The sequence below is a fragment of the Castanea sativa genome, chromosome 8 (genome assembly GCF_040712315.1).
Source record: "Castanea sativa cultivar Marrone di Chiusa Pesio chromosome 8, ASM4071231v1".
In the NCBI taxonomy this organism is placed as follows: domain Eukaryota; kingdom Viridiplantae; phylum Streptophyta; class Magnoliopsida; order Fagales; family Fagaceae; genus Castanea; species Castanea sativa.
Genome location: NC_134020.1, coordinates 27,788,181 through 27,807,035, shown reverse-complemented (window position 1 = coordinate 27,807,035; position 18,855 = coordinate 27,788,181). Strand labels below are relative to the sequence as shown.

Sequence of the window (18,855 nt, the reverse complement as noted above, 5' to 3'; positions counted from 1 at the left end):
TGTGTGATTGTAAAATACCTACTAAGCTAAAAAGAAAATTTTATAAGACTATTATAAGGCAGTTATACGACTAACTATACTTTGTGGTATTGACTATGGGATTGTTAATAAGTAACAGATTCATAAAATGAGTGTAACCAAAATAAAAATATTGATATAGATAAATTGAAATACAAGGAAAGATAGAATTTCAATGTGAAAATTCACTTAAAAATAAGGCAGGATTTGTATCTAGATGTCTTGGAAGTTGAAAACACCACAAGTTACCAACCGGTTCAATTATAAGACTCTTGGCAACTTATTTAAGAAAGTTTTTTAGAAATTTATTTAGGTTTTTTTTTTTTTTTTTTTGAGATTATTACAATATGCTACTAACTTTAAATCTCAAACATTTTCCCCCTAAATCCCCAAACACTTTTTGTATGAGGAGATTCTAGTTAAACTACAAGAATCTTGGCTATTTAAGAATTTAAAAAAAAAAAATTATTTAAGTTTTTTTTTTTTTTTTTTGTTGAGAATGTGTTATTTAAGAAGTTTGTTGTGAAAGAAGATAAAATTGGAATATTGGTGATATCCTGATGATAGAATATTTGTAACGTTTCACCTTACTAGTAGAATAACAGTAGACATGATAATTTGTTTCTTTTTCACTAATAAAATTCCAACTCACCTTACACTAAAAAAAAATTAATAATAATAAAACTAAGAAATAACATAATTTTAAGCCGTTTGTCCTTACAAATAAATTCTCAAAAGTTACATGATAAAAAAATAAGAAAAAACATTATGGGCCTTATATTTTACTTTGAGACCTATAAATGCTGAATCTTTGTGCTTGTACAACTCAATTTTAAAGTTAAATTGATAAAATTGGTGGATTGTCCTGTAAAATTGTAATTATCATCACATAGATCTGGAGAAAGATATGGAATACTAGTAAGAAGAAACCCAAAGTCAATTAGTCAAGGGTCTTAAAATAATATCTGAGATCCATAAGGAGGCATGAGAAGTATGAAAGTTTGAATTAATGGTATTTTGCCAATCTACCATAAAAGGTCCACCAAAGTCATACTAGGCCCTAAATCCTTTCATTCGGAGCTCCCTGATTCACTGGTTAATCAAAGCCAATTGAATAAAATTTGAATTAAGCTCTTGATGCTGATCATATTGTAGTTAAAGCCTATGGTAATAAAATATCTTATGCTTTATTAGACCCATAGACAGGTTAATCAGGCAGCCATGATTTTGCCCTATGTACTTGTAATTGTGAAGTTGCGCATTGCTACTATTCGAATGGGAAATAGTTTTTGAGCAAATTCAGGGTTGTAAATTGCATTGGCAGGCCTCCAGTCCTTTACTGATTCGGTTTTTGTGGGTGTTTATACTACCAACTAGCGATGAAGAAACAGCCTTCCGGAGGAAATTTCTTGTGAGACATTGTATGCCAAGATCTTTGTGCACTGTAAGTAGTTCTGGTTTGTGTAATATAAATAATGAAACCCTCACCACCTTAAAGAACTGTTACTTTGCAATCAGTAAACACATTAATGTAAAATAAATTTTATATACTCCAATGAGTATGGAAATATAATGTTTGAGTCATCAGAGTTCATACTATTTCTAGAACATTGATTTTGGGTTCAATATGAACATAAATATATAATGGGGAAAAAATCTAGTCCAGAACATCTGTAGGGTTAGGAATTTAGGATCTTCCATTGACCAAATGATTGGTTCTATCTCCTATCTAGCAAAGCAATGGGGTAAGAGAAGCTTAAATATAATTAGCCTTTCAATGAATACTTCTTCCCCGTAAATGCTTGAAACTTTGGCTCTTCTTCCTTCTGAGGTGGCTCTTGACTGCTGTTTTTTGGGGCAACCTAACATTACAAAAGCCAATATGCAAGAGATCAATTTTAGCCCCAACTGCACAATAAGTAGGCCAATAGATGAATAAGAAAAATTGAGGGCAGCTATAACCAAGACATACTTTTGATTTTTCATTTTCAGGTTGATTTACATTTGAACCAAACACGAGCTTTCCAGAAGGTTGACGTGAAGCAGGATTTGATGACTTGGAATCCTTGGTTCCATTCTGAGCTTCTGATTGGTGCTGCTTAAGAAGAGGAAAAGAATCTGGCGCAACTGATTCTGTTGAGGGTCTTCCGTCCAAACGTCTCCCAAAACCAGTGAATGGGCTAAACTTGGCTATCTTTTTGGCTGGCTCATCTTCAGCTGAAATGCCGAAATAAATTCAAAGTAAGAGGTTAATAATTAAACCTTGTGAACAGGTGTCAAAATGAGGGGAAGACAAATGATGTAACAAACCTTCTGATCGTTTCCTGTTCAACAGTGCTGATTTTGCTGGTTTTTCAGGTTCTTTATAATCAAGAGGAGGGGCGAAGTCAACCTCACAGTCCGTTTCAATGATACTGACTGCAGAGGAGGGTTTTGTTTCAACTATATTAATGTAATACTTCTTATTGTTATAAGCAACCATGATAGTATCACCAGTTGTTAAACAAGAGTAGCTCCTTAATGAAGTTTCCAAGCTGCAAATGAATATATGGAGTAGATAAATAAAGAGCATAATTATACGTACAAAAAGATCAAGGCTGCTTTAAGGCAAATATGTAAATGGCAAAGTCATTGACTAACATAGCTTTGGGGTTGGAGACATCTAAGAAATCCTTGGTGTGTGGCTGCAGCTTAACATATTTTCCCTTTGCTAGGCTGGCATTTTTCACTTGCACTACGTCTCCCTCTTGTAGGAGCATGTTTTCCATCATCTAACAATTTAAAAAAAAAAAAAAGCACTAAATAAGAAGAAAAACTTCTGAAGAACCACAGAAGATTCAAAAGATAGAAGAGACAAAAAGCATACCCAGTATGGTAAATATATTAGTCCCTCATCAGCTATGAATTCTAGGACTCCACAATGAGTAACCCGTCCAGCAGCAGGATTGTTAAGTTCAAATAGCATAGGGTATTCTATTTGTAAAGATGCTGGAATGCAACAAAAAAAAAAACCATGTCTTAGTTGGTGTTTTCATAAATAAAAGGGGATTTGCTTAAAAGCAAACCTACTTGCATCAGCAGAAGGGAACAGAATGAAGGAGGTGTTAAATTGTTGACTTACCAAGGCGATCAAGAGCTGAGGGAGGCATAATAACTGGATGCGAAAAGAAAACTCATGAGTAATTTTTAAGCCTTAAGAACTATTGAGAATTAAGAGAAATAAGTATAGAGATTAAGGATAGTATCGCAGAATTAGTCAAGCAGTAAACGTACTTTTATCACCCTTTTCCAGATGTGGCTGCAAAGATTCAGAGAAATAGTTAATTTGGAATCCGAAACCAAGAAAAATCAAGAGCCTAACCAAAGAGTAGGTACAAGGCCAACTAAATTCCATAACATTGAAACAATTTCATAAATTATAGACATTGACAAGGTCAATTATGCAATTTGGTAAGCTTACAAATCAAATAACACATTTAGAGAGACTCTTCTTATCACAATTAGTAGAGTGCAACAGAACTGATTCCACCAATTTCATTTAAAAATGGAATTTCTTATAATAAAGCAAATTAAATTCAGCAGAGGTAATTCTCAAACCTTATCAATGAAAGAGACAGGGTAACAACGATAACTGTGCTCAAAGGTTGAAAAACGGCGGTTCTCGTAAGCCTTCAACAATCAAAACAAACAATAAGATCACTGATCAAAACCGTATCAAGAAGCAACAGATAAATTTGAAAACTCAAAACATATAAGCTCAACAAATTAGACCAAATGTTGCTGTCACAGAAATAAACCATCCCAAAGCTGAAATCTTACTCGTTCCACAAGACATGAAAACCAAGTTCAAAATCGATAAAGTACAAACCACCTTCCTAATCCAATATGGTTCCCACTTTTTTTTTTCCCTTTTTTTAGGATAACAATTTAGCAAACACAAACCACAAAGAATACAAAGTTATTAACATACCATGATAACTGGTCTGATAGGTTCTCACTCCACAATAGGATTGCTTAATTAATACTCTGTCAAAAATCCAAACAAACAAATAAGCAAACAATTATCAAACAAAAAACCAATTCACAACAATGACCAATCTGAACAAAAACTGATCATAATGCATAAAAAGTTGAGTTCATGATGAAGAAGATCCCATCAAACATATAGCATTCCATTACCAACCCAATACTTAAAAAACAAAAAAGAAGCAGAATTTATTTGAATACCCTCCAAAAAACATTGAAAATAAACGTAAGACAAAAAAACCCAGATAAATAATTAACGTAAAAGAAGAAGTAGATGCTTTTAGATCAGAATTAAAAAATAAAAAAAAAATTAAACCTTGGTATTAGAAGGTTGCAGAATTGTAAGCGCAGAAGTAGGACAGTGAAGTGAAAAGTTTTTTATAGTGATGATTGCTGTGGCTTTTTATAGGTTAAGAGAGAGGGTGTCAACAAGTATGTATATAGTATACCTCGGTAAAGTCGGTATCAGATACCTCTCAACAATAGAATACAAGGCCCTCGTGGAAAGCCCACAGTGGTTTCATTGTTTTCATAACATTAACTAAGGTTGGACCTAAAAGGTGTTTTGACTTTTGGGGTGGGCTTAAGCCTGATGCTTCGTTTGGGACTTTTTTTTTTTTTTTCCCTAAATTATTTACAATTTTTTATTTTAGGTTTAAACTTTTTTTAGGTCCGAATAATCTATAATATGTATAAATATATTTTGATTATTTTTTTTGATTTCTTTTAATAATATATATATATATTTTTTGTATCTATCAATATTTTTTGTCTATATTTTGCAATTAGATTTAAATTCTATGTATAAAACCCTCTAAAATTACACATTCTTTTTTGTTTTCAATCAATACACTATTTTATTAGAATTTTACTATATCATATTTTATTTAAATTTCAAAATAGATAGTTTTATTATAAACACAATCTTAATACATACTTTCATCAAAAATCTTAATAGATACTTATTAATAACTATCATAACTATAATTTTTTTTTTAGAAGAATCATAATTATAAAATTTGATATTTAATAAAAAGAGAACATTATATTTTGTAGTGCTTTCGTACATTGGGTTATTTTGGAGCATATCCACGTAGAATTCCATACAATTGAAAACAACTACCTAACATAGAACTTAACTTTTTTTCATGTGACATTTGAGTTTATATATTTTATATTAGATTGTTTACTTTTACTGCTGTGGTGAGTGCCTGAAGATTTCCCTTTAGGAATAATGGTACTTTTCTCCAGCTTATATTTTTTTAACCCAAAAATAAACCAATAAAGACAATCTCTCCTGACAAGCACTAAGGCTGGAAATTATTTTTTACTTTACGATTGATTAATTAGTTAAAAAATAAAAAATAAAATTCCCATAACCGTTTTATCTTTATAAATACTAACTTGAAGCTTGGTCCATGTGCTTCTAGCCTGATGGTTCCTCATACCCAATCTTCAGTGTCGTGGGTTCGACTCCCACTCTCCTCCCAAATACAATTTTGGACCTTGAACCTCAACTTCATATATAAGGTTATTTATTTATTTATGACAAACAAACACACATACACAAGGGAGAGAGAAATGAATTCTAATACAAAAGCACACCACAAACTTGACCCTCACTCTCCTCCCAAATTCAATTTTGAACCTTGAACCTCACCTTCATATGATAAGTGTTTTTTTTTTTTTTAGAAACAAACACACACATGGGAGAGAAAGGAAATCTAACACAAAAGAATATTACAAACTCCACTCAAAAGCCATGAAAAACCTTTTGAATTTGGAGCTTGCTTTGAAAGTGTTTGTGTATGTATATGTATCATAAAATTCTAAAAAATATTTTTAGACTAACTTGCAAATTACACCCTTAAAGTTTGGGGTGTTTAGATTTTACACTTTCAAGTTTTAGAATTTGGATTTCACTCTCTAAAATGCTAGTTCGCTTGCATTAGTAGCCCCTCCATCCATATTTTTCATTAAGTGTCACATAAGCTTGTTACACATGTTTAGTTCATCCAATAAAAATATTGTCATGTCATTTTTATTATGTCATATACTTTTTAATTATTTTATGTGGTATTTACAAAAAATATAGATGAGAGAGCTACTAATGCAAATGTGAGGATACTTCCCCAATTAATCGGATTTATCCGCTTTGGGGAGCCAGTCCCTCACGGTTTATCGGCTCGTCCCCGAGTGCAGGCAGGATTTTCACCTGGAGCAAGGGCTAGACCTTGGACTCGCAGGCTTGACACCAAGTCCCACATCGGTTAGAGTTCCCTCCCACACATGGTTTATAAGCTTCTGGAGCGACCATATGTGTACCATTACTAACACATTACTAACACACATGGTCGCTCCAGAAGCTTATAAACCATGTGTGGGAGGGAACTCTAACCGATGTGGGACTTGGTGTCAAGCCTGCGAGTCCAAGGTCTAGCCCTTGCTCCAGGTGAAAATCCTGCCTGCACTCGGGGACGAGCCGATAAACCGTGAGGGACTGGCTCCCCAAAGCGGATAAATCCGATTAATTGGGGAAGTATCCTCACAGCAAACATAATAGAATTTCAAGTGATAAAATAGTAACTTGAACCTTGGTCCATGTGCTTCTAGCCTGATGGTACCTTATACCCAATCTTCAATGTCGTGGGTTCGACTCCCACTCTCCTCCCAAATACAATTTTGGATCTTGAACCTCAACTTCATATATAAGGTTATTTATTTATTTATGAGAAACAAACACACATACACAAGGGAGAGAGAAATGAATTTTAACACAAAAGCACACCACAAACTTAACCCCCACTCTCCTCCCAAATTCAATTTTGAACCTTGAACCTCACCTTCATATAATAAGTGTTTTTATTTTTGTTTAGAAACAATCACACACAAGGGAGAGAAAGGAAATCTAACACAAAAGAACATTACAAACTCCACTCAAAAGTCATAAAAAACCTTTTGAATTTGGAGCTTGCTTTGAAAGTGTTTGTGTATGTATATGTATCATATAATTCTAAAAAATATTTTTAGACTAACTTGCAAATTACACCATTAAAGTTTGGGTTGTTTGGATTTTACACTTTCAAGTTTTAGAATTTGGATTTCACTCCCTAAAATGCTAGTCCGCTTCCATTAGTAGCCCCTCCATCCATATTTTCCATTAAGTGTCACATAAGCTTGTCACACATGTTTAGTTCATCTAATAAAAATATTGTCATGTCATTTTTATTATGTCATATACTTTTTAATTATTTTATGTGGTACTTTACAGAAAATATGGATGGGAGAACTACTAATGCAAACATAATAGAATTTCAAGTGATAAAATATAAATTCTGAAATTTTAAGGTGTAAAATCCAAATACTCCCAAACTTTAGGAGTGTAGTTTGCAATTTAGCCATATTTTTATAGACTTTAAATTGTATTATCTAAATTTGGAAATAAATTCATAATATTGTTAAATACTATTTAAACTTTATTGATAATAAAATACTAATATGTTTCAATTATTTTAATCAGACAAATAGTATGTTTCATGGTAAAAACAATAATACAATTTCTAATAATATAAGGTTGGTAATCTAATTTCTAAATGTTCATAAATAAAAATCAATATATCTAACTCAAATAATGAGAATAAGTTAATTAAGTAACTTGTGAAAATAAATTCTAGATATATAATTTAATTTAGTAAAAAATTTAAATTTAGACTTATGTTCAAAATAAAATTACCCTAAAATTAGTCTCCCTTGATTTAAGTTAATTGTTCTTTATAATCAGACCAATATATTAATTGCTTTTCGGTATAAGTGTGATTTGAATTTTGAACCCCTTTATTTGATAACAAAATATTTTATTTTATTTTATTTTACTTTACTTGGAGAGTTTTAACTTATGACGTCCACTTCTAATGATAGTTGGTAGTTATTTATTATCAGACTGAGACACTAATTAATTTTTAGTGTAAGTAAAGTTTGAACCATAAATCTTTTATTTAATCATTAGAGTTGAGCTGATTGGGATTGAAACACACAATTTTAACCTTATATGGGTACCTCCAATATAAGGTCGGTTGGAGTGGACCAACCTAAACCCAAGTTGGCCAAGGATTCTAGTGCCATGTATAATGTATTATTAGGCGCTGAAATTAGATGCAGCAAGGCTGAAGTCAGCATTGGTGTTTGAATTTGGGGTTGAGCCAGGTTTGGTTTAGCTTGGGCCCATATGTGATCAACAAGACAACACTCATGAATTTCAGAGTTTATTTAAAAAAAAAAAAAAAAAACAAAAAACATAGAGTTAGGTTAATAGTAGCCAATGCTAGGCCCATATAAGCCCAATACTAAACCTACTGTAACACTGTAACAACAGCAATAAATCATTGTTGTTGTCCCTATTGCAAAGCAAGAGACAGAAACCTTCTTTCTACCTCGGAGAGGAGAGAATTTCAGAGAGAGAGAGAGAGAGAGAGAGAGAGATAAAGTTGTTGTTTTGAGCTTTTCTGCTGACATCCAAGGAGCTAAAAAATGGCCAAACGTGAGATTTCCAGCACTCTGAGGAACTTGAAGGTAAAACAAAAAGTTACAAACTTTGCTCTTATTTCCTGTAGAGACATTCCATACTAGCTTCTATATGCAAAATTTAGATAAGCTCACTTGAGATTTGAACTGGGTTTTACTTAAATTTATCTGGGCATTCTCTAATTTTTTTTGTTGGTTATAAATTTCAAGCCTTGTAAACATAGGATCTTATATTGGGGGTGTTCTTTTCTTTATTTCAATAGTTCATGCAAAGGGCAGCTCAGAGGGAGGAAAATACCAAGAAAGAAGAAGAGGTCAAACCTGCTGGGAATTTCTGTTCCCCTAGTATCGTGAATAGAAAGTGGTAGTCTTCTTTCTTTTTTGCTCTTTGCTATAATATATAAAGAACTCTCTATTGTTTTGTGCTTCTTGATTTTTCTTTTCTTTTTTTGTGTGATGTGTATATGTGGATATATTTCAGTTCGTATGTGCATAAAACTTTGCTTGCTTTAAAATTAAAGTACAAATTGTATTTTTCCTATCTGAAAATTTGAATCATTATAGGATTTTCTGGTTGTGTAATATGAACTGGATCTGGATGATAATTGCAATTTAGCTGGGTTTTTGGTGCCCCATCACCCATGTGTAAGCTGTTACTTTGGAGTGGTGTTTTCGCATTATTTGCTCTCTTGAGGAGCCTTATGCTTGCTTAAAAACAGATGCTTTTAGTGTGCTATTCTATAGTGGATAATGTAATTGGCATTTTTAAGGCCTATAACTAGAGGTCTTTATCTTACCAATAAAGACATTTTATATGGCAAGCTAAGCTCCTTGATGTTGTGGACTAGGGACCCTTATGCCATAAATCGGTTGTAACCAGTTTGCAGAGCTCCCGATTCTACAGGGTTTGGGAGAGGTGATTGGTAGGAAATCTTACCATACACATTTTCAAACATCTGAAATAGCGTGGTGGGTCATATATCCTTGTTTCATTCTCATTATGATCTATAGGCTGCATAGGTGGTACGAGTTTACTAGTTGAAAACCGTATCTCATACCATTTTTCTTGAAGGTTGTGTGAGGCTTTTAAGTTCAATTATAGTTGGAAAACAAGTTGAAGAAAATGAGATATAAATTGTTGGTGCAGACTCTGGAAACTTTCTTTCCTACTTAGGGATTATTTCAGATTTTCCATGTCAGGACACCATTTGTTTCAGATTTTTATTCTTTCAGATATTCTCATTTAGATATCAGTTGACATTTTGAACTTTGAATTTGGATTTTATTATGAGTGAGGATTTTTGGGATGGAATTGTGCCCTCATGTAATCGTTGAAGCCCTTTCAAGTGTCTTTAATAATGGTTTGAGACATTACATTTTTAATGATAATTTTCTGATGAAAAATTCCCTTAGCTTGGTGTCATTCCAAGCCCCCTCAAGCAATGAAGCTTAGGATTTACATTCTGCGACATCTTTGGTACTGCAAGCTGTATTAATGTCACTTCTTCAAATCTTGTCACCTGCCTATGATTGAAACATGTCCCCACCCTAGTCCCTATTAGGTGTCATGGGTAGTCACCTCATTTTAGCCATCAAGGAGAGGTGCCTTGACCCCATTCAAATTATGCCCTGTAAGGATGAAGTATGGGACACATCATTCTAAGTAACAATCAATCAATGAGAAGCCAATTGCCCTAGATGTAACAATCAATGATCAATCAAATTCTTGTTTCTCTTGTGGGTTTCCTGTTAGCTCAATTGGTAAAGTCTCTTATCTTCAAATTTTTCCTACACGAAAAGCCAATTGGTGTCTTGGCCTGATGGTGATAGGAGCAATCATCATGGAGGAGATGTCATAGGTTTGAAATTCTATTGTATCTATTAAAAACATTTCTTGTTTCTTTATCCTTAAAGGGAAAGGGAATGGCTTATGCACCATAAATCCAAAGGAATTTGGGAGATTGGAAAACAGGGAGTCTGTAATGTTTTCCTTGGTAGCCAAGATTCTTACCCTTCTCCTTGCTTCTTTCCTTTTGTGGTAGGCTTGAGTTGGAGGGGGTTATGTGTAAAGGAGCAAGAATATGATTGGCCATAAATTGTGACATCTAGTTTGTACAATCAAGACCTGCCTAGAATGATGTGTCCACATCCATTGGAATCACATCTTACCATAATTCTTCCTTGTAGGACATGAATTTAATTGGGATGAGACACCTCTCTCCTTGATGGCTATGGCTGAGATGTCAACCCATGACTTCTTGTAAGGACTAGGGTGGGGAACAGGTTACAATCTTAGGCGGGTGACAAGACCTGAAGAAATGGAATTAATGCAGCTTCCACTGTCAATAATGACCCCCTCTTGGTGGTGAAGCATTGGCTTTTTCAGTTTTCTATTCTGCTTCATATTTCCTATTTTTTCCCAATATGTTCTGCATCAGTTATAGAGCATTTTTACTTCTGAATCAACTTTTGCATTCATCTTAATCAACTTCTGTATTCAGACTTCAAATCATATTGGCAGTCTCAATAAAAAGTGTTGTATGTTACAAGTGTTTCTGTGGAGCTAGATTATGTGGCTATCTGCATACAAGCATAATTAAATCTTGGCATTGAAAGCTGCTTGCAAAAATTCTCATTGTGTAAGCGATATAGATCATGGGATAGTATTCTTTACCTAGAGAAATCAATGAGAATATTTAGTTTTCTGTTAAATATTCTTAGCAGTTCTATCTTATGTCAGGACAGCAGCACCTGCTTTCACTTTTTGTTGTAACATTATGAGCATCCATAATGTTTAAAATTTTAATGAGATGTCACTTGTTTTCTCAACTAGTAAATGAGAAAGTTGATAGATGGGGTTCACTCTTCATGGGTTCTTAATGGGAAAATTCATACAAGAGCATGTTCAGAATTTTCAATTCCCAGTATTAATTATTAAAAATAAATAAATCTCCACCATTTATTCACTGAAAAAAATTATCCGGTATGCATCTTGGGACTACTATTTTTTAAGATGCATACACCCCACCATCTGGGGAAGGTATCGCAAATTTCGTATTAGCATTTGAAACAGTTATAGTCTTTTGAAGTGCAGTTTCTATATACCATATTGGTGACCCTCTTTGTGGATGGTAGAGTGACGATAAGAATAAAATTGCTCGATGTTGGGCTAATAAAAGACTTTTGAATGATATATGTTAAAGTCACTTTGGTAATAATATTCTTGAAGTCAATTTGGACATGTATCATAGCTCTGCAGACTTTGTATGCCCTGTGATATCCAATTTAGCTTTTAATGTTATAAAAAAGGAGCAACTAGATTACCATTTTAGTATTTTTATAAGGATTGGATATACGACCTGTATATTTCTTAGATTACTCCCTTGTACTTTTGTTCATTCTTAACGAAAAGTCTTTATCACCCATAAAAAAAATTGGAAGAAGTTCCATTGTTTCTAGTGTGGAACATTTGGAAGGAAAGAAGCATAACATTTTAGGGACGAGCTTTCTGTTGAGAGAATAAAGTTTGCTTTTGCCAATTTATTTTCTTGGATGTTACTAGAGGAATGTAGACCTTCAAATGTATGTGACCTTTTGGATTCATTTTTTTCACGGAGTGGTTGAGTATTAAGCTTGTATGCTTTAATTGCTCTCCTTCAGTCATTGTATAGTGGTTTTTTTATTAATATAAATGTTCTTACTTATTTGAAGAAAAAAAAAAGGGTTGACATGCAAGACATTGTACAGTAGACCTTTGTAAAGTAAGAACATCCTGTGTTTAAAGGCTTCATATTCTGCAAACATCAGTTAGATCTCCTCTAATATTCAAAAAGAATTGCAAACTTATATTTAAGCAATGGATTTCTAATTTTCTATGGAAAATAAAACAGCTGCAACTACCCATGGGAACTTCTCATTGACTTCTATTTTCCAACATGCTTTTGCTCTTTTTTTTTTTTTTGACTTGTTACGTTTGGATGGTTTTCTGTATACTTGCAGTTTGGTGATAATGGAAGGTGATCCTCATCCTGGAGCTATTAATGGCCGCATGTCATTTCAAAGCTTTAATCCTTCTATTGATGTGAGTATAAAGGTCATGTGACCTGAAATTTCCAATGACTATTCACCTCCTGTGATTCTATTTTGGCTTCTGTTCTCCTCATGCAAAGCCTTGTCATGATAGAAACTGAATGAAGCAGCATCTAACCCTGCGTCTGCCACTTCTTCTGGTAGTCAAAGTGGAGGAATATCTTTGAGGTGGGTTCACTTCTCAAATTATCTTTTTTTTTTTGTTATTCCTACAAATATATCGTGAAAAATATATTGCTTTTCTGTTGAACAACTCAATGTGAAACTTTGAGATTATTGTCATAAAAAATATTTAAGTTGCTCTAAACTAAGTTGAGCAAAGTTTTGCATCATTCTGTCAATGCATGCTGCATTTCTGCTACTATTGAGGTTGTCTAACCAATCCAATAATTGAATAGTGCAGTAATTTCTTTTTTCTATCCAATAATCTGAATATTGAAAATTTTTATATTATGTTAGGGCTGTAATTAATAGAAACTGTATAGCCAATAAGAATTGAAAAGAATAATCCTTATTTGGTCTGGAAGGCAAAAAGCATTGTTGAGTGAAGTTGGGATTGTTTGGGTTCACGTCTCAAATTATCTTATGTTTTTGTTATTCCTACAAATATATCGTGAAAAATATATTGCTTTTCTGTTGAACAACTCAATGTGAAACTTTGAGATTATTTTCATAAAAAATATTTAAGTTGCTCTAAACTAAGTTGAGCTAAGTGTTGCAACATTCTGTCAATGCATGTTACATTTCTGCTACTATTGAGGTTGTCTAACCAATCCAATAATCTGAATATTGCAGTAATTTCTTTTTTCTATCCAATAATCTGAATATTGAAAATTTTAATATTATGTTAGGGCTGTAATTAATAGAAACTGTAGAGCCAATAAAAATTGAAAAGAAGAATCCTTATTTGGCCTGGAAGCATAAAGCATTGTTGAGTGAAGTTGGGATTGTTTGGTCATTTCATAAAACACATGAATAAATCAATGAATCAAAGTACCAACCATCCCTTAGTTCAGAAAATTTTAATAAATATTAAATAACTGTTCTTGTTTGCATTGGAGTTAAAAATTGTGCCAATTACTGTACCCAGTTTGCATAATGAATCAAAGTAGCAAACAACCCTTAGTTCTGAAAATTTTAATTAATGTTGAATAATCTTGTTTGCATTAGAGTTGAAATTGTACTGATTACTGTTCCAGTTTGCGTGATTTTATATACCTTTCTGTATGTATATGACAATTTCTCCCCTATGTGAAAGGTTGGATGGTTATATTTCAGGAACATATTTAGTCTAGGTACTTTTCCAGTTTTGGTAAGATTGCATATGTAGTTTTTGGGCCTGAATATATTTGTGGATATACGTCTCATGTTACCCATTTTATTTGGTTTATAAAAGGTAGTTTCTTACAAAGACAATAACATTTCTCATTTTGGAGAGGAGAGATGTTGCTGCAGGACAAAGAGGAAAAAAGCCAAATCAGATCTTGCAGATCTGGACAGTTGAGATTTTTGAATAATTTGGGTTAGGGTTTGGTGGAGAAAGACTGGAAAATTGTAAGGAACTTAGGGTTCCTAATGGCAAAAAAGAATAGTAGGATTTGGGATGAAATAAAGGGGGGAAAATCAAGATTTGGGTTTCCATTTCAAACAGAAATCCATGCAGACAAATAGATAATGAAGGATCTGAAGATAAAATTTATGACTATGTGCTTAGGCTTTCATACATGATACCTAAAGAAAACTGCATTTGCAAGTGATTCTTATATGCACTGATGACACTACTGATATTTTTCCTTCTATTTGGATCATACAGAGAAAATGGATCATCAATGGATGGAGCAGGGAGCTCAAACACTGATAAATCAAGTTCCGAGGCCGAGGACCTTAAAAGAAAACAGTCTGAAGTAGTATCTGAAACACAGTACCCAAAAAAAACTCCAAAAAATGTTCAAGTTAATGAACAATCATCACCGAGTAGTAGTAGTAAAGGCTCCTTCAAGAAACCAAAGGCAAAGGGTGAAAAGCTGGACTATAGTGTTCTTAGACCATCAAAGTCTCATAAAAAATGAGGGTGAGCATATTTAATGTTCAAATTTACAAGGATGTGAACTTCTTTCTGACTTGCTTCGATGTCCCAAAATTTGAATCTATAGTCTCTTCTCTTGTTAATGATATTTTTCTTAGCCAGTCATTAATTTTAGAAAGCTTTTTAGGCTCCTATCAAGCCTTTTGGAATTTGGTGTGTAATTTTTTAGGGCGTTATAGAATATTTCCACCAATGGCTACTGTCAACTTTTCAAATCTAGATGAACTGTACTATTTTGTTCCATTACATGTCTAGTGCTCAACACCAACGTATTTTTCACTTGAGCAACATATTTGAAGGTCAACTCAATCCATCTGGTTTTGCATTATCCATAATTTTCTAGTATAGAACTTTGTTTTAGAATGTCTTAATCTTCTGCATAGCACATTAAGATGGTTTGGAGGCAGTTTTCCTGCTTTGGATTTTGAAACCCAAATGAAGGTAGCTGGATATATATAGCTCCCTGATATTTTGAGAGACAAGAAAGTAAATAACTTCAGGTAATTCTCAAATAGGCTGCTGTTTTGTTGCAATGAGTGAGGTCAGTGTAAAGCTTCTACGCTTTTTTTTTTTAATCTAAAATAAACTCTGATGTGTTCAAGGTTTACGGACTTCGCCACTTCCGCCACTTCTCTCCTAATACACCACTGGATGACAGCAATGATGTTTTTATTCTAATGGCTACCCTTTCCATTATATATAGCGTTTAGAGCATTTGGCATCAACCTCAGTACCATTTTAGTCAAATTTGGTCTTAAAAAAACTATATTTACTAGTTCATTTGTAGATAGTAGATACTCCTACATCAAATTCAATACTGTATTTTTAAACTTTTATTTTATTCATTATTTATTACTATTTTTTTCTTGTCTCTACCCTGTGATTTTTTTTCTTCATCTCTCTTCCTCTCAACCTAGATCAACCCTACCATTGATTTTTTTTTTTTTTTTTTCCTTCCTGTCTCCCTTCCTCAACACAGATCGACTCTACCCACTAACTCTCTCTCTCTCAACCCAAATTAATTCCTTCACAAACAACCAAAATCAACAGCAACCATTAAAGATGGAGGTTGTAGAGGCCAAATGGCAAGATCAGCCAAACCGCTAAATGGCCAAAGGATGACAAATATCTCGCTGATTCAAGGCGGTGGTTGAGGCAGCCAAATGACAAGATTGAGAGGTGGGTTTTGGTTGTCAATGGCAATAAGGGAGAGAAAGTGGTGGAGGAAATTGAATCAGTTGGTGGCTGGGTCAAGCATGTGTGCAATGGTGAGAGAGGGGTCAAAGAGAGCAAATTAAAAAAATAAACATTTTATTTTAACAATGGCGATGAACAATGCTCAATAACAATATTGAGGTATTGTTCATTTAAAATTTTGTGTTACTTTGTTGAGTCTGATGCGAGGTGTTTTTTGGTGGTTTAAGTAAACCTAAGGCTAAATATTGCATCTGACGAGCCAGATGTGAATGCTCTTAGGTAGGTATTTCTATTGCACATGACATATCTTGCATTGAGAAATAATCTAATGTAAGAAAATGAGTTTCACATGCTAGTATATTAAATTTAGAGATACAAATTTATTCTCTATTGCTTAGTCATTGGTGTAAATAAAAGAATGTTAATAATATGAAAGTGATGGTCTTTTTTATAAAATATATGAAAATGATATTACTTCAATCATAATTTGTCAAGATAATAATTGCAAAAAAAGATTATAAAAAATTGTATTTTAAGCTGAAACCTAGGACCTTGCATTACTCTTTACTAAGGGTCCATTTGGTTAGAGGAGTGGAAAAGTGGGAGGATGAAAAATATTTAGTTTTTCTTCTTGTGTGTTTGGTTGGAGGGGTGGAAAAGTGGGAGGGTGAAAAACTCTTTTGTTTAGTTGGAGAGAAAAAGGGAAGGATAGAAAATGTAATTTATATAAATTGACTATTATACCATTGTTACATAATATGTAAGAAATAGATTTATTTGTACTCATTATATAATATAAAATTTATCACATCATATATATAAATTATTATTATTATTTTTATTATTATAATGTAAAAATTATAATAGTGTACATATAAATTTAATTGGGCAAATGATTTTGTAACCAGCAAAAAGGTGGTTACAAAATCAGGTCACGTTGAAAAAAATATAGATTAGGTCACGTTGAAAAAAAAAAAAAAAAAAAAAAGAGAAGAAAACGTTGAAAAAAAAAATAGGTGGGAAGAAGGCATTTTTGTAAAAGTGCTACTATAGCACTTTTCTCCCCAGATTTTCCTCCCGATTTGGGAGGAAAAAAAATGAGGGCCCGGATAGAAAAATTTCTCCCAGGTTTTTTCTCTTTCCTATTTTTCTTCCCTAACGAATAGTGGAAAACAGCATTTTCCACCTTATTTTTCTCTCTATTTTCCATTCTCCATATTTTCACTCCAAACGAATGGACCCTAAGGTTTGCTCATATATCACCATCCCCAACACCCCCACCAAATAAAAAAGAAACAAGTTATGGTACCCGATGCAATTTCAATGAAGGCATGATTTCGATGAGGGCATGAAGCTTGCTTATCTAATAATTGTCTTATTTTGATAGTTATTAGCTAGTTTCAATGAAGGCATGATTTCGATGAGGGCATGAAGCTTGCTTATCTAATAATTGTCTTATTTTGATAGTTATTAGCTAGGGTAAAGAGAAAGACCATCTTTATACTTAAAGTCACTCTTAGAATATAATATATCTCACTCTTGTATGAATACCAAGGCATCAACAAAATGAGAGACGAATATAAAGTAACTTTGATTAATATGTTGCAACCTTATTGTAATGCCCCGAATCCAAGTAAAAGCTTGGCATATGACAACAACTACACGCTTATAGGGTTTGCACCCTACAAGTGTGAAAGACCTTCTTAATAACTAAAAATTTATCCTCAAAGAAAATTTTATTATTAAATTCAAAAATATCTTCAATAATGCAATTCTCAAAAGATCTCCAAAATAATAATCTTCCAACATCACAAAGAAAAATAAACTAAATCTTTTGAGACTAAAGTCTAAACAAAAGACAATATAAAACATAAAAGTCCAAATCTTATTCCAATGATTCCTAAACTTCACTCATACGCACATTCTAGCGGAAGCCCAAACACATGCTACTCTTCTTGATCAGAATCTGAAAGGGAAAAGAGGAGGGAGAGGGGTGAGTTGACAATTCAATAAGTAACCAAAGTCCTAATAAGTTCTATCAAGAAAATAGATCTATAAAATAATAAGTTGTACATAGATCGAATATTTTAATCATACAAATATATCATATATGGATTAGAAAATAATCAATTTTCCATATATCAAAACTATTATTTACAATAGGTTCCAAAAACACATAAATAATTTCAAGGACTTAAAACATTTCAAATATTCAAATATAATTCATATTCTTAACCATCTTTATGACTATGGTCACACTATATCCTCGTGACTGGGCATTAAATTCAGATGAAACTAATTTTTTGTTAATATATATTCTCCATTAGTTGGGTCAAAAAACACGATAGGCTCGTGATGCCCCAAATAGAACTAGTTTCAATATCAAAGAATAACTCTCATTAGCTGGGTATCAGAGTACCAATGAATAACCTCCATTGACTAGGTATCAGAGTCAAACATAGTCAAATTGTCCAAAATCATATATATCAAATCACAGTTCAAACAATGATATATCTCATTCAAAAACATAAATATATATATATATATATATATATTGTATATTCAGTAATCAAATATATTTGTGATAATTCTTTATTTTTTTTACTTTAAATCAATGTAGCTAAAACAATTAAATAAAATTGTGACAATTATAAACAAATTACAGTAGTTAAAATGTAGTAGTATAAGCAAAATAAAACCAATTAGGATAAAGTTACTTACCTCAGCTAGCTCACCACAAAAGAAATTTTCCTTAACACTTTTTCTAAAATTCTAGATATTACTTAAACAATTTGTTAGGCACCATTTACTCAATAATCAAATAATTAAGAAAACCTTATAACGATACTCGGCCAAAAAAAAAAAAAAACTACTAAAAATATCCAATAATGTTCTACTAATATCTCATACCCAAAAAT

The 18,855-nt window shown here is 32.7% G+C and overlaps 2 protein-coding genes across 3 annotated transcripts; one reads left to right on the top strand and one right to left on the bottom strand.

Moving 5' to 3' along the window:
* Positions 1-1,544: 1,544 nt before the first annotated feature.
* LOC142607090 (uncharacterized) lies at positions 1,545-4,449 on the bottom strand. Its single transcript, XM_075778504.1, has 10 exons — positions 4,361-4,449; positions 3,989-4,044; positions 3,616-3,687; positions 3,292-3,316; positions 3,140-3,172; positions 2,885-3,006; positions 2,659-2,789; positions 2,329-2,552; positions 1,991-2,235; positions 1,545-1,880 (listed from the first exon to the last, which is right to left on the bottom strand). Exons 2-10 carry the CDS (start codon positions 3,989-3,991, stop codon positions 1,785-1,787), a joined length of 951 nt encoding a protein of 316 aa, XP_075634619.1. The 5' UTR covers positions 3,992-4,044; positions 4,361-4,449; the 3' UTR covers positions 1,545-1,784.
* Positions 4,450-8,411: 3,962 nt separating this feature from the next.
* On the top strand, positions 8,412-14,983 carry LOC142608238 (uncharacterized). 2 transcript variants are annotated; one of them, XM_075779977.1, is made up of 6 exons: positions 8,414-8,488; positions 8,529-8,613; positions 8,829-8,929; positions 12,565-12,646; positions 12,749-12,822; positions 14,468-14,983. In XM_075779977.1, the coding sequence occupies exons 2-6, from the start codon at positions 8,572-8,574 to the stop codon at positions 14,721-14,723; spliced, it is 555 nt and encodes a 184-aa protein (XP_075636092.1). In that variant the 5' UTR covers positions 8,414-8,488; positions 8,529-8,571; the 3' UTR covers positions 14,724-14,983. The 2 variants fall into 2 exon arrangements, with proteins under 2 accessions (XP_075636091.1, XP_075636092.1); XM_075779976.1 differs by having other exon boundaries at positions 8,412-8,613.
* The last annotated feature ends 3,872 nt before the right edge of the window (positions 14,984-18,855 follow it).

Bases quoted from the DNA above. Each gene is read 5' to 3' on its own strand.
- LOC142608238 (XM_075779976.1), top strand. From the start codon at position 8,572: ATGGCCAAACGTGAGATTTCCAGCACTCTGAGGAACTTGAAG. The intron at 8,930-12,564 runs GTAGTCTTCTTT...GTATACTTGCAG, and splicing joins AGTATCGTGAATAGAAAGTG to TTTGGTGATAATGGAAGGTG. The intron at 12,823-14,467 runs GTGGGTTCACTT...TGGATCATACAG, and splicing joins AGTGGAGGAATATCTTTGAG to AGAAAATGGATCATCAATGG.
- LOC142607090 (XM_075778504.1), bottom strand. The intron at 3,007-3,139 runs GTAAGTCAACAA...GTTGCATTCCAG, and splicing joins CTCAGCTCTTGATCGCCTTG to CATCTTTACAAATAGAATAC. The intron at 2,236-2,328 runs GTTTGTTACATC...TCGGCATTTCAG, and splicing joins GAACAGGAAACGATCAGAAG to CTGAAGATGAGCCAGCCAAA.